The following is a 15,549-nucleotide window of genomic DNA, read 5'->3' as shown; positions in this document are numbered from 1 at the left end:
GTAGTGTTAATAACGAGAGGGCAATTGCAAGCCGCAAAACTACACTAACGCACAGCCTTTTTACACACAAAACACGCAGTTTAAATCCAGTTTTAATCGGCATTGAGAACAGTCCTATTCTTATCCGATACAGTCCGATATCTATCCCCATTTTCGCTAAATTTGCTAAAATTTAACAGAGCACAAAAACACGTGCAGCCATTATCAAGGGGCACAACTCGTTGCATAGGTTAAGTTTGACTTTTCATAGAATAGTTTTAGCTTTTAAAATGCTGAATTTGTAAAATAATAGCCTTGTGTATAAAATAAACGCATCCTGAAAAGAAGATTTACATTTGAAAAATGAGAATTGAAAAGGTTTGAATTGACCTTAGAATGTAGTATTTTATTGTCTGTTATTCCGGCATGTCAAAACGTATGTTTGCACACATTTTGCTGGTGACCCGATGACTTTCGAGGAATACCGTACTATTGGAGCTATCCCCGTTTCCACATCTACGACTAAAAAATTGTTTCAGGGGATACGAGTAATGCTTTTAAAAGGCATTGAACATATAAATAAACAAAACGAGAAATAATTTCAGATTTGTTCCCTTTAAAGTTATTGTTCGCGTTAAAAGAACAACTCAACATTGCCAATAGGGATTTAAACATATTTTGTGAATAATGGAATAGTTCCAATATTTGTTTTTGAAACAAAATACATGTATATAAAAATAATTCAAAAAATATGCACCTCAAACATCTTTCACTTCTTCGTTTGCGTAAAAGTAGATTTATGGTAGAGATTTTCTTGTAAGACTCCATATCTCTATTGCTACAAAAGGCATACAATAGATACTTTACACACATGTTCGTTTTTTTGTGTGAGTTCAACGACCGAGGTTCGTCTGTAGTTCATAATATCGTCGGAAATGAAATTCTGATTAAGGTTTAAAGGCAAAAGTTATATCTCTGCAGCTATAAATATTATTAAACTGAAACATAATTAAATTGTCATCTGTTACAAGTTCATTCTGACTTAACTTACCGGAAAATTCTCTCACACTCTATGGTATAAAATACAGAGTAAGATCAATGTGCTTATAACTATATCTGTAACTCCAGAAGGGAAATTAAATATGTTTTCGGAGTGTTTATGTGATGTCCAAAGATCAGGCCATACCTCCGACCAGCAAGTTATCAGAGTGAATGCATGTACTTAGAATACTAGTTCATTCCTAATAAATTTAATCTCATTTCTATATCAACTGAAGATATTGAGTTTAAACTAGAAACATGCCTTTAGCATGTGTGGGCAAGACCAGTGACAATGGCCTTGATGGTTAAACAATCAACGTTTTTAAATTGAAGAGTCCGATTCAGGTTTCAATTTTAACAACTCCATAACTCTGCAACCATTACATGTTATTCATTGACACAAATGGTCATTAAAACATGACAATGTCCAACTTCCATAGCTCTGATTTGCAAATAAGCAGTATTATGCCAATTTCGTACTTAAACAATTCAGGAAAATGTCCTATGAATCATGAACGCATCTATGAATCTTCTATAATATTATGTTTCAATCCACATACATATATGTCTTCATGGTAGATCTAAAAGGAAACTAGCAACTGCTTGTATTTTTGACCTGTATTTCTGTCGTATATAGTACCCATTTGACATGTATCAATATACATGTTTAAGATAACCATCAGATCATAAGATCATAAACAACAAACTATGTTTTTGTTGAATATCATTGTGAATAAAACTATAAATGTTCACTCTTGTTTTTCTCATCCCTTATGCGTTTGCACATGTTTTTACTATACTGGAAGTATAAATTAAATGCCATAAACGTATTGCCATCAGCAAAAAATTATCGAGGTTTTCATTTTCATAATTATCATCAACTACTGCTTTAATTTTGGTTTTGGTTGACTTTAAACATGAGCAAACTTTTGGTCTATTGTCGTCGCGCAAATGTAAGTTGTATCTCGTGTTGATGCATATAAATTCTCTTGATTTTTATTTTTTGAGAGCAAATTTTCTTTTCTAGAGATCTGCTTTCAAAATGAAAAATATGACCATTTTAAAATCCAATTGAAATCCGTCTTCATTGTACAAAGGTTTCGGCATAATCAGCATAAACTTTTTTGTTAAAAAAATGAACCGACAATACAATTCTTTGCTTAATACATCAGATATTTCAACTGATAACAATCCGATGATCTCGATTGTGCCATCCAATTGTCTGTTTCTATAGTAAAACAATCACAAGGTATTGCGTGCAACATATCACATAGGGGGAATGTAGCTGCTGAGCCATAAAACGAAACAGTCTCTTTTAAGTTTGTTTTATCATACAAAATTGCAAGTTGTTCATGTTTGACACAAGTATAACAAACAATAAATACAATATATTACAAACATAACAATAAACGAACATAATGAAATGCTCGTTGATAAATTAACTGTACAATGATATACTGCACAATTATTTCTAAAATCTATTATCGTAGCGTAATATAATTCAATATTATCCTATTTAAATAAATACCTTACTTTATAAACGTTACTTTAGTGTTTTAAGGAAGGATATATACATTATTTTCAGTGATTTAGAATACTATTGCCCTATGTGCTTCCTTTAACTTTGCATATACTGCCATGTAAGAAAGAATTACATAAAAACATAAACGATATGTCTTGCTTAAAAAGACGCGTAGTATTTAAATACAAAAAAATCTCTTAACAAATGTTTGCCATTTAATAAGTTTAAGGGTTAATAATACGTAGCTAGTTCAATCAAACTGAATAGTATCCGCATTCATTTGTTCAGGTAAAAACACAAACGTTTACATTAAGCAGTTATACCATTTTCCTTGAATGTTCACTTAAGTGTTTTTCTGTCTGTTAATTACAATAGGACACTGAATTTTCGGGAATGTGAAGATGTATAGAATTGAGTCGTACTAGAACGACTTTTTCACAACCCCTTGCCTGCATATGGGGCATTCACACGAAGATATCGCACAGTCCTTGCATATATCGTGCACCCAGTGTCCACATGGTTGGAGTAGCACCGTCGATGGTTGTAGGTGACATTGCCTGCAGTGACCGTCAAGAGCACGCTCGGCTGGAAATGAAATGAAGAAAAGACAATAGAATAACTGCTTATCAACTCACCGTAACTACAACTTAACTTATAAAACATATGCATTTTAAATGCCTGTACTAAAGCTCATGATATACACTTTGTGCAAATTGTTTTTAACACTGAAAGTGTTGACATGGGTAACACCTTTTAAAATATTTACTTTATAAACCAAATAACACCTTTTTTAAATACGTGTATGTTATGCAATACGTATGCCTCATTCTCAAACTTTCGTGTCTTCTCATTGGATTCGTGCTCAGTTTAATACGTCATTTTCGCTGCCATCAAATTCTGCACGTGTCCGGTTTCTATGCAAGTAGACCGAGCTTTTACAACTGTTGTGTAATTTGCCGTGGAAAATGCGATTTAAACAGGTTATGTCCCACAACACGTAAATAAAATGCTAAGATAAACGTTTTACTGATTATTTAATCGAGTATGAATGACTTATAGGTCAGTAATTCTTAAAAACAGATAAGTTTCCAAACTCTGTTTACATGTGTCAGCCATTTTGTTATGCGTTTGTACCGAAGTTAACGCTCTATTGATTTCGGAGCGCTTTGAGGGTCCCGACGGGGTATTGTTACTCACTTAAGAGCAACGCATGGCTCGCAAAGAAATAAAATTAGCGCATTGCTTAAAGAATCTATTTTATTGACAGATCCCAATACAAATTTACCATGGTTATTGTTCCATCAAAGATTGAAATATTCATTCTGATTCTTGACATTTGTATACATTCACAAATAAACATATAATCAAAATTTTATCTAATCAAAACATCGTTTATTTGTCGTCTAGTTTAGTACGTATTTGTTTTTAGTCAAAACCTACCAAATTACCGGATCATAAATACCGTACGTACAGTCCCGAATCCCTCAAAAATGCATATGCTGCGGTAAGGGAGAAAGGGATACCTGTAAAAAGGGCTGCATTGACATATAATGTACCCATTCAAACATTAAAGGGGCCTTTTCACAGATTTTGGCATTTTTTTAACTTATTCATTAAATGCTTTATATTGATAAATGTAAACATTGGATCGTAAAAGCTCCAGAAAAAAAAAGAATAAAATTAAAAAAAGGAAAAGAACATTGCCCGGAGCAGGTTTCGAACCAGTGACCCCTGGTGTCCTGCCAGAGTCCTGAAGTAAAAACGCTTTAGCCTACTGAGCTATTCCGCAGAGTACACATACTTGATGTATTTTATACGTTATATAAGCAATCTTCGTAGTTTCACAAAATTTAACGACAAAAACAGAACTCTCCAAATTATTCAATCGTTTCGCGTTGCAACGCTTTATAATTTTTAGGTTTTAAAATCGTCAAAAGATGCATATAATGGCTATATTATACCATGGTAAATGTTCAGTATTACTGTTTCCTCACAAATATCATAACTAAAACGAAAATTTGCGAATCTGAAACAACTTTTTTCAATTTTGTCAATTTACCAAAGCGTGAAAAGATCCCTTTAAGAGATCGCGTGAAAGGAAAAGAAGATCCATTGAATATTGGATTGGACTCTGACTTAATATTTTTAACAGATGAGGAAACGGGCTTGGTGGAACATCTCGAGTGCATGCCCCAGCTCGGATATGGTTACACCAATGTACAGGTCCAACACCTGGCTGGGGAATTGGCCGAACATTTAGGGAAACGTCCCACCAACAAGCCACTATGTTTTAATTGGTTGTATGGTTTTGTGAAGGCTCTCTTCCTTAAAACCATGCGCCCTGGATAGTGGCCGTGCGAAATACTCAACGCCAGAGATCCTTGACAGCTATTCAAAAACCTCGGGGAAATAATGGAAAAACACAAGATGACCGACAAACCACATCTCATCTACAACATAGATGAAACCGGGATTCAACCTGAACACATGCCCCTAATGTCATCGCTGCCACTGGCAGTAAGCCGCAAGCTGTAACGTCGTCCCGCTCAACAACCACAACATTAATTACATGCGCTAACGCAGCCGGAAATCATTTCCCACCATTTTTCGTTTTCAACGGGAAACGAAGCAACCCTGAATTAATGAGCGGCTCTTTACCTGGTTCAAAATTCACAATGTCCGAAAGTGGCGGTCGAATGCCGAAAAATTCCAGCATTATTTGAAGGACCATTTCCTCCCAAATGTATGCAGGGGTTCAACAGACAAACAGCCGATACTTGTAATTTATGACGACCACTTTTCGCATGTTTCCAGGCAACTAACTGAATGGGCCAAAGCAGAGAATATCATCCTCTTTGTTGTGCCTGCCCACACATCGCACATCCTGCAGCCTCTTGACGTGTCTATTTTCGGCCCATTCAAATCCTGTTTCTACCGTGAATGTGCCAAGTTTATGCAGGAGCACATTGGTGAAACTGTCACGAAATATATGATGGCGAAAATTGCTTGCAATGCATATCTAAAGGCCATGGTTCCAGCCAACATAGACGCAGGCTTCCGAAAAACTGGCATTTCCCCGTGCTGCCCAGAGGTTGTTACTTTAGATAAGCTTTGTCCAAGCGAAGCCTTTCGAGAGACGTCACCCCTGCTCAAATTATGGAACTTAAATCCGGAAAAGAAGCAGTAGAAAAGTACCTCTTGTTGAAGGCCGAAAAAAAGTTTACGTGCGTCTGCCAAGCCTCAAAACAACCTAAAGCCAACAGCACAAAACCCAAACCAGGTGGAAAAGCTATTACAGAACAAGCGTATGCCGAGGAGCTGAACACATACGAGAAGGAAAACACAACTCCCAGTACATCGACAACCTCAACGTATGCTACACAAAATCGGCGAAAACAGGCAAAACATGCAGAAAGCGCCTATCGGAATCTCCATCTAAAAACAAGTCTACTGCCATAGCAAAAGACGCATTGTGCAGCAATTCGGAGATTGAGTGCGATCCAGAAGATAAAGACCTGTGCTGTGTCTGCAGGATCGCCACCAAACCTTCCTGACTCGCCGTATTTAAAAATCCTCGGGTGGGGCGAGGGCACCATTTTCAGCCAATGGGTGCACCTAAAATTCTGCACGAAAACGCGAGTTTTGAGGAAAAACGACCATTTCGTATGCCCTCATTTTGAAGTTTAGTCATAACATACCTGCTCTCAGATGGAATAACATATTATAAAATAAATCGCCGCTATTGATAAATACACGTGTCAGTGTGTCTAAGAAAATATACATTTCAATTCGTGATTTATAAAAACAAATTCCTCACTCGGTGCCCCATTTGGAACGCGGTCAAGAAAGAGCACGAATCCAATTAGAAAATTATTCTGCATGAAACAGATCATTGACCTTCACCTTAACGAGGTAAATATGTAAACACATACGGTTTTCTTTGTGTTTCGTTACGAAATTTTATTTTTTTATTTATTGTATTTAATTAACGATATACAAGTTAAACAATGCTAAAAATACTAGCCATTGTATGCGCGGTAAAAATAGTTAAGAGGCACGAAAAGACGAGAAGATAGCATACATGAAGTGTTAAATGATTATTAATGTATTAACCTTAGTTTTACTTTTATAAGATCAATTCCCGACTGCTATGAATAAATGGTAAGTTACCCTGGCATTGTCCATCAGGTGGTGTTTGGACACTGAGCGAATCTTGGGGTTGTTGAGGTAGCAACTACAATAAAATGGAGATTAAAACTTACATGTATATAAAACTATAATTAGCACAGTTTATAAAATATCTACTATTGTTGTATTAAAAATGTTTTTAATTAGATCTACAATTCCATAATTCGTTTTTTGTGTTGCCTTAAACATAGGGCTGTTTAGCTATTTAATGTGAGTGTTTAGCTTTCATCCAAAAATGCGGACCTTTTTTTAACATCCCAGTGTGCATTTGTAATTTAATTTACCAGACGTGTCTTTGAAATATGACAACAGGCGTAAAAAGTTATGTTAATGTCATTTATTCCCTAAATATACTCTACAGTAAAACTTCACAGGTCCAACAGGACCGCATTTATCTCCTGAATTCCACCGCATCTAACTTTCGCGTGATATCTAGGTTAAACCCTTTTTTGACAGGTACGCCAAACAAAAAACATCCGCATTACTTCGTGAGGTCGGTGGATACGTCGAAAGTTACTGGTCCACTCAGGATTCAGCTCCATGTATGTGCAGTCCGGAGAGAATCGTGCATGTACAATCCATGGGTTGTCATTTGGGGACCAATTATCCAATGTTTTTCCACAATGAAAACATCGCACTTCGTCCCTGTTACCTTAAACAAATAACATATATTAGCCTTCTCACTATTTGTACAAGACGTGTGGTTAAATGTTTGTTAAATTGCAGGACAGCATAACATGTTCTTTTGGTATTAAAAAAGAACACTCACTCGAGTATATTTGTTTTAACGCAATCACAAGGGATACATAAACAACGTTATGGAACTGCTAACAGGCCGTTATTTTTTTTCTAAACTTAGTAATTTCAATCATGAGAACTGACCCAAGTGAACATGTAGTTGATTGGTCAATATCCCACTAGAAAAAGCAACTTGTCGATGGCATATTTGCAACCTAACGTTTAAAACGATTCGTAAACATTCTACAATTTAAATAGGTAAATTGATCATTCATGTTTCACCAACAATCTTTTGTTTCATGTATTTGTTCTTTCTTCAAAGTAGCGGGCTTATATCACTTTTTGCATATGTATGTCTATCTATATGGTTTACACCATTTGTACGGAAGAATGTTCGAGCACGGACATAGTTTGATACATTTAAAAATGAAGTCATGAAATACTTATTGCCATTGACTGAAACAATTAATAAAACCTAAGAACTATGACCGTTATCAAACGGACATTCTGGACAGTGATATGGACCAAATCTGTCCACAAAGAATGATGGTTGGATATTATAATTTGATAATTACTGTGGAGTGAGAAGCGGAACACCAAATTAAATATGCATTAAACTTGGCAATGAATTTTATCAGTTCTACCGTGCTCAAAAGTTATCCATTATGACTACACATTTGTTTGTAATATGATACATTGACCTGGTTAATGCTGAAATCAAACATAGTTTTTCCCTTGATTTCACAATTATTGTTTTGGCTTAAATAAAATATAAATATTAAAGATGTGACGATACATTGATAAGCCTGTTGTACTTTTAAACAATTTAAAGTTTGAGGATTATAAATAACCTTTCGCATTTCATCAAGACGAATGCAAATACAGACTGTCAACTGACATATCTTTAAAAAGTAGGAAACAGATAGGAATGAGTTTCTTTAAAAGTAGGAAAGAGAAGGGAAACAAATAGGAATATTCCATTAATAGTAGGAATGTTAAAAACACTTACCATCGCATTGCAATTAAATTTTACCAATAATTTCTGGTCACAGGCAAATGCGTAGCTTGGGGACTTGTAAACTGGATGTGTGGCATCAACCTTAAAAATAGTTTTCTTTATCAATCAAACAAGAAATAAACATTACCTAAATGTGTAATTGTTAATATTAAGTGGTTAGGTTACAAACATATTAATAGGAAACTAGCATATTACAATGTAGGTAACATACATAGCATAGGAAACAAGCTTATTTTGGGAAACAGAGCAGATACACCAACCTTGTTATAATTCTAGTATTCAACACATACAAAGCTATTTTATATGTAATCATGCATTGACATGTTAAAAAGCAAAGCAATTCAAAATGGTAAAATGCACTGCAAACTAAAGACATACACAATCACATGACACAAGTTCTCTAGACAAACCTACTGAGTTCATTTACCTTGATTAAAAAGCATAGCTACATGTATAAGCACATGGTATGAGGTGATAATGATTATGCAAAAAACAAGAGTATGCATATTTGGTTACTGCAAGCAAACTATTTTGATCATTTTTCAGAACAACCTTGTTTTCCTGACTGCTTGCGCATACTCAGATAGCTTTCCATTAACTTGCGGCGTTTATTATCAATTTTAGTTCTTTGTTCCTGAGATATTTTCACGGGACCTGTTGCTTTGTCAATGTATTTTTGGGCAATTCCCAACAGTACTTGAGCATAAGTCATTCCAGTGAAATCTTTTTTCTTGATTGCTGATGCTAGTCTCTCATTTGCTTCTCCGAAAAGAGTTGTATCCTTGTTTATTCCACTTCTCAGCTTCTCTTTAGTTTGTTTTACTGTTTTCTCTTTCTCATTTTTGTTTTTTCTCTTTAATGTCTTTCATCAGCTTTTCCTGCTTTTGCTTTTATGTTTTTTCGTTCAAATTAGCCTCGATCCTCTCATCTTCTAATGGTATGCACTGTGTGCATTTGTTACTTCTGTTTTCATTTTCTGAGTTATTGGATCACTAGGAACGTCTCTATCAAACATGTTTACCACATCCCTAGGTATTTATCAATCCACTGGCAGTCTTCAGTCCCATCACATGGATATTAGCTTGATGGCATCAGTTGCTGGTTTTCCATTGTCACCACCATCCTGAGCTGATGTACTTGCAGTTATAATAAACATTTAATAAACATTTTTTGTGTGGTTTCTAGATTTCCTTTGATATTGTCTTTATTCTTTTGTCCATCGGCATGGTTGATCAAACAGAAAGTTTTCTTCCACTATTGTCCAGCTTCTCCAGCCAAGAAACGTTAAATTCGATTTTTCGTCCAAGCATTTTATTAGTAGATTTATACCGAATCATGCACAGCACACCTATTGCACACCTATTGCAAAAGAGTTGTTAGTAAAAGCGTACACCAAGTAACCAAGGGATTGCATTGCATTCTTTTAAGGTTATGATGATTACAATTTTAGCTTAATAATCACAGCAATTTATTATCAAATGATAAAATTAATATTTGTTTCTGTGTAAAAATAAACAAGGTTTAGTCATCTATTCAATTATTTAAGTAACAACAAAGTTAAATCATTACCTTACATGCATACTTGGTGATGTAAATATGTAACAGGCCATGCAATTTTCATCTAAATGTCAAAGCTGGTTTATTTTGGTGTTTTAATAATTTCATGAGTTGAGATAAATATGACCTTTTGTATTCATTGAAATGATATAAAGTATGACAAAAGTTAATTTCATTAAATTCAGCATGTGATTTGAGCGTTGTCTAAACAGTGAACACTGATCAAAACATCATTTTGCCGGAAGGGCGCATGGTCTGTCACACACATGTAAAGGCTTGGCACTATAATCTATATAAACATATAATATAAATCATCGAAACAAAAATCATAAATGAATTGTAATTATCATCAAAAGCAATAGTTCATAAAACTGGTCCAGATATGTTAATATACACAAGACACACACATATATTATGTACATAGGGGTTTCACGGCTACATTATTTCTGTAATGTCAACTGTTAAAGAAAAAATGTTACTGCAGTGCTTATGACCAGAAGAGGCAAACTATTCCTTTTTTTATCTTGATAAGAGAGAGATAAAAGACTTTCCAGTTTTATTTAGCGACTTGTGGTGATGGTCAATGAATAAATGTAATTTAAAAAATAATTCAGTTGAAAGCAAATTGAAATGAATATTTGTTTGATATAGAAATATTGGAACTAATATATAATTGTATAACAAACAAAGTCAGGTACAAATAAATTACTAGTTCAATGTTTTTGGAAAAACATCCTTGGGAAAAAATACCACTAAGAACTAACATGATAGCATGCCTAAATTCTGCAGTGCTTTGTCTTAAAAACTGAATATTTTTTTCTTTGACATTCTCTACAACTTTACAAGACTACAAATTAACATACAAATACACTTAGCAAAGACATACCTTTCAACAGAATGATGTGGAGAAGACTGTTGGTACACATTCTCAGCTTCAAGTCCCATCAAGCTCAGTATTTTACATGTACAGTGTAGAAATGGCATCAATCAAGCTTCAAATATACTAAAACACTTAAAATATAATGTTTAGGGATTTCAGTCACATACACTTACAATTACCAAAATGAAAAAGTGGGAATGATAGGAGTTTTAATACAAAAAGTAGGAAAAAATATTGAAAATTCAAAAAAGCAAAAGTAGGAAAAATAGGTAAAACTAGGACAAATTGGCAACTTTGAAGCAATACTTGTGCATAAATATACTTTTTTGTTGAAAGCGTTCTCATTTAAGCCCATAGAAAATGAAATCCTGCTTACAGGGTTGTAAGAAGTCAAATATTTATAACGTCATACTTCGATTATGTTATAACAAATATCAATGAATATGCGATATGTGAACATTAGAATAACGACTAAGTGTATATGAATATCAATTACAAATATGGGAAGAAAGTCAGAGAAATTTTTTGTATAATTGTGCTAAAGTTTAAAGAGCTTTTTCACCTTTTTTTCATTTAGGAAAGAAAATTTAAGTCAAAAGAAGCAGAGCGTGGATCTCTGCTGTATTTTCTCGGTCCTTACCTGTGTAGAAAAAACCAGCTCGTGCAAATTCTTCTGCCCTATCATTGAGTTGTTCCGGGCTATTTCCAAAAGTGAGGCGACGACTGTCAGGTATTGCAAAATTCGGATGTTTTGGCATTCTGGTTTGAATGCCAAATCTGCTTAGTGCTTCTGTAATGGCAACAAATACTTTATACATATAAGTATAATGTCAGTATATGGGCAACATTATAAAAGTACATCCTACATATGTATTTATGGATTGAATATGCACCTGTTGGGCCAAACAAAACAAATATTGATACAACACAACATTATTATACTTGGTATTGAGGAATTGATTGGCTATTCATTAAATATTTGGTCAACTTACTAAATGTTATATTTCTAATATGTGTACATATTTTAAACATAATGCATAACAAATGACTGATGAAATTCCAGAAATAACATCATATCAAACCTGGAAGTGTGACAGAAATTTAGACTTAATTGAATATCATACATTTGTGTATGCCTATTCGGAAATATTACTTTGATTTTTTTTGCGATGAAAATTGTATGATGATAACTATATTAACATTATGAACCAAAAATTGATTTGATTAATTATCGTGAAAACCTGTTTCCTGTTGATTAGCATGAACTGCATTCAGGTGATTGTACTGAAGAAGATCTGGTGTGGGTAGTCTCTGGGTTCTATCATCGTTGTTTCCATATGGAGAATCTGGATGCATAGGGGTGTTTCCTTGTCTTGTTCGAGATTCCAAACTACACCTGTGATTATGGAGCCTAGATGGGTCTGTGTGCAAGCTATATGCATCCAGGTTTTCATGGGTTGCACCACAGAAAATGCACTGAATGTTTGTTCCAGAGCCGATATAATAAAAGCCCGATTCGGCCAAACGTATAAAACTAATTCCTACAAAACCAGGAAAATTCTGAAAAGTTGTAAATCTATTTCTTTCATAGCGTAAGTCGTTGAAATTACTGTATAATGGCGGCACATTTGATATTGGAACAATCCATAGTTCTTCGTTGAGAAAAGGAAATGCATTCATAAGATCTTTGCTTAGAATATATTTAATTGTATCTTGTTTATGAGACGCCTTTGCGAAAAATACCAGTAAAAACCATAATACAATAACAATCAAGCTGAAAGTATCTACCGACATTGCGGTTAATGTTTGTAAATATGGCCTCCGGCGTGGTTTGGTTTTCCAACGAATGAGTCATCTCTACTTCCGGTTTGTTGAATCGTTCTCACAAAAAGTCGATACAATTTAAGTCGGTCACCTCTGAAAGTAACAATATGTTGCGCGCGTGCTCGTGTATTTTTTCATTTAACTCATTTGATATCCAATTTAAATGAAAAAAGCCAAAATATTAAGTGATCTAAACCAACTCATGTATACCTATAACTTAAAATGCACTTCAAATTGTTCAATTTTAGATTTATCATTATCTCTAAACATGAACACATAATTGCCTAATTTTAAGTTCACTAAGATTAAGGTGTCCAACCGTCGTTATTTGTTCTGAAGATGCCACATATCATGAGAATTTTACGTTTTACTCATGGCCATAATAGTGCCACGATGCAAGTAATCATCGAAAAAGCGCTGTGTGTCTAGTTTGCCCAAGCTAGGCATGTGACCTAGCGAGGCCAACTGCAGGTTGCTCGGCTCCATTGTTAACAGCCAGAGAGGTATATGTTCTGTTATTAACATATTTGTATTCGCTTTCCACAATAACACACACATAGTTAGTCCTTTCATTGGAATATAGAACAAAATGTTGAATGAGTATTAGCTATCTCGTATTACAAATGTTCTAGTTCAGTTCAGATAAATAAACGCGTTTACATTCAACGCGCACATTCACCTTGTTCACCGATTGGCTTGATTTATTATTGGAGCAGCCAGTTATTTTTAAATATGTTAGTCAGGCTTTGCTATTTGATAAAGCCTTTGCATATTAGTGTGTAAAAAATATAGTTTCTTATTCCCGAGCGAGCGCCTATATTGAAATGTGTAAACTCTGACTTAAACATCAAGATTACAAGGTAGTTTAACCATCGAGTAAGACGTACAGAGTAGTGTTTATGTTTTTTAGTTTATAAATAGATGTCGGAGGCGTCTAGTTAATAACATAAGTTATATTTTTCTTACTCAAAATAAAATTGAAGTGTCGTATAGAATGTATAAATGTGTACTTAAATTACACAGATATTATCATTTTTCACAATATTTTTATTTTCAAGATGATTAATGTTGATCACAAATATATAAGCAATATGTGAAAACCGATACATATCTTAACATGTTAAACAGTAAGTGTTTATTTATATATTTATTTCAACTAAACTAAAGCTTTCGGTAATTATGTATTAACGTGTTTATGCCTTTTTGTCGCTGAGGCTTCATTTGGAAACAAAACTGTAAGCAGGAAATTCAGAGAATAGTATGTATTTAATTCTCCCATTTAAAAGTAAAACAATCTTCGCAAAATGACCTACATATGATGACTGCCTTACAACAATATTTAAACTAAAAATGATATATCACCAGAGTCGTTTGTGATTAATTAACAATACCACAGGTTAAAATATTTGGTGGTGTGTAGCCGGGAGGTCATTTTTGTTTACTTCCTAAAATAAATTATTAAAAAGCAAGTCATCTTGTATTAAGTGATTTTTAAGTCTGTCTGCCTGCCTGCCTGCCTGCCTGTCTGCCTGTCTGCCTGCCTGCCTGCCTGCCTGCCTGTCTGTCTGTCTGTCTGTCTGTCTGTCTGTCTGTCTGTCTGTCTGTCTGTCTGTCTGTCTGTCTGTCTGTCTGCCTGTCTGTCTGTCTGTCTGTCTCTCTGTCTGTCTGTCTGTCTGTCTGTCTGTCTGTCTGTCTGTCTCTCTGTCTGTCTGTCTGCCTGTCTGCCTGCCTGCCTGCCTGTCTGCCTGCCTGCCTGCCTGCCTGCCTGCCTGCCTGCCTGCCTGCCTGCCTGCCTGCCTGCCTGCCTGCCTGCCTGCCTGCCTGCCTGCCTGCCTGCCTGTCTGCCTGCCTGCCTGCCCGCCTCTTTCTCTCTCTCTCTCTCTCTCTCTCTCTCTCTCTCTCTCTCTCTCTCTCAAACTTGTTCGACGAAGTACTCCATATTTGCAATGGGCAACATTCGAAATTAAATGAATTGTTCCTAAACGAGTTGCAATAAAGCATGTACACAGGCCCTGTTAAACCACTAGGCGACGTAGGCGGCCGCCTAGGGTGGCAAATTTATGGGGCGGCAGAGCGCCACAATGAGCCACGTAAAATTTGTTATATATTTTTAAGTTGCCACCATTTAGTAATAAATGAATTAAATAATTTTTTGGCTGTTTTCACACTAGGTTACAAAATCCTTAATCATTTTAAATCATTTTGTACCCCTTCAGACCCTCCGTGGTTACATTTAGTTAAATTTTAACAACGTATCAAAACGGCTTCCATTCACTAAACAATATTTAATCCTTTTATAAAAGGAATTTTTTTATCAGATTAGTGATATGTAAAAAAAATGTAAAGCGCCTTTGAAAGCACATCTCGAGTATGAAAAGGGCGCTATATAAATGTGGTATAAAGAATGTACGATGCTCTGACAGAGATTGCAGATGACACACATTGAACAGGGGCATCTGGTAATACATCACAACAAGATATACGGGGTATTGCAAAGGCCATTTTTAGTTTTAAGTTTGTCGTTCATCTGCTTGTGTGGTATGACGTGTTGTTTAAAGTCAATATGACTAGTAAACAACTTCAAAAAAAAATTGTTGGCGCCATCAAACATCTCGATGAAACAAATATGTTTCTCGTAAACTGCAGATATAACAAGGAACTGGTTAGTTCAGCAGAAATTGGATTCAATTTAGAGATGCAAGCACTTTTCGAACCACAACCAACTCGCATCATAAAAAAGAATAAACAATTTGCATAGGAAGGAAATGACAACAAACCCATTCAAGATCCGAAAGATACATT

At 35.0% G+C, this 15,549-nt stretch overlaps 1 protein-coding gene across 6 annotated transcripts; it reads right to left on the bottom strand.

Moving 5' to 3' along the window:
* Positions 1-2,329: 2,329 nt before the first annotated feature.
* On the bottom strand, positions 2,330-13,438 carry LOC127881665 (E3 ubiquitin-protein ligase XIAP-like). Of its 6 annotated transcripts, none has more exons than XR_008050184.1 (7): positions 12,165-13,438; positions 11,564-11,713; positions 10,930-11,035; positions 8,502-8,567; positions 7,216-7,382; positions 6,713-6,776; positions 2,330-3,127 (listed from the first exon to the last, which is right to left on the bottom strand). XR_008050184.1 is itself a non-coding variant. In XM_052429760.1 (7 exons), the coding sequence occupies exons 3-7, from the start codon at positions 11,025-11,027 to the stop codon at positions 2,964-2,966; spliced, it is 552 nt and encodes a 183-aa protein (XP_052285720.1). In that variant the 5' UTR covers positions 11,028-11,054; positions 11,564-11,713; positions 12,165-13,438; the 3' UTR covers positions 2,330-2,963. The 6 variants fall into 6 exon arrangements, 3 of the variants coding, with proteins under 3 accessions (XP_052285720.1, XP_052285719.1, XP_052285718.1); XM_052429760.1 differs by having other exon boundaries at positions 7,216-7,375; positions 10,930-11,054; XM_052429759.1 differs by having other exon boundaries at positions 7,216-7,375.
* Between the last annotated feature and the right edge of the window lie 2,111 nt (positions 13,439-15,549).

This window comes from Dreissena polymorpha, chromosome 5 (genome assembly GCF_020536995.1).
Source record: "Dreissena polymorpha isolate Duluth1 chromosome 5, UMN_Dpol_1.0, whole genome shotgun sequence".
Classification (NCBI taxonomy): Eukaryota; Metazoa; Mollusca; class Bivalvia; order Myida; family Dreissenidae; genus Dreissena; species Dreissena polymorpha.
Note: the sequence above shows the minus strand (reverse complement) of the source record. Positions and strands in the feature narration are given on the sequence as shown.

Bases quoted from the DNA above. Each gene is read 5' to 3' on its own strand.
- LOC127881665 (XM_052429758.1), bottom strand. From the start codon at position 12,717: ATGTCGGTAGATACTTTCAGCTTGATTGTTATTGTATTATGGTTTTTA. The intron at 7,383-11,563 runs GTAAGGACCGAG...TATTTGTTTAAG, and splicing joins AGCTGGTTTTTTCTACACAG to GTAACAGGGACGAAGTGCGA. The intron at 6,777-7,215 runs GTAATGCGGATG...ATTTTATTGTAG, and splicing joins GTATCCACCGACCTCACGAA to TTGCTACCTCAACAACCCCA.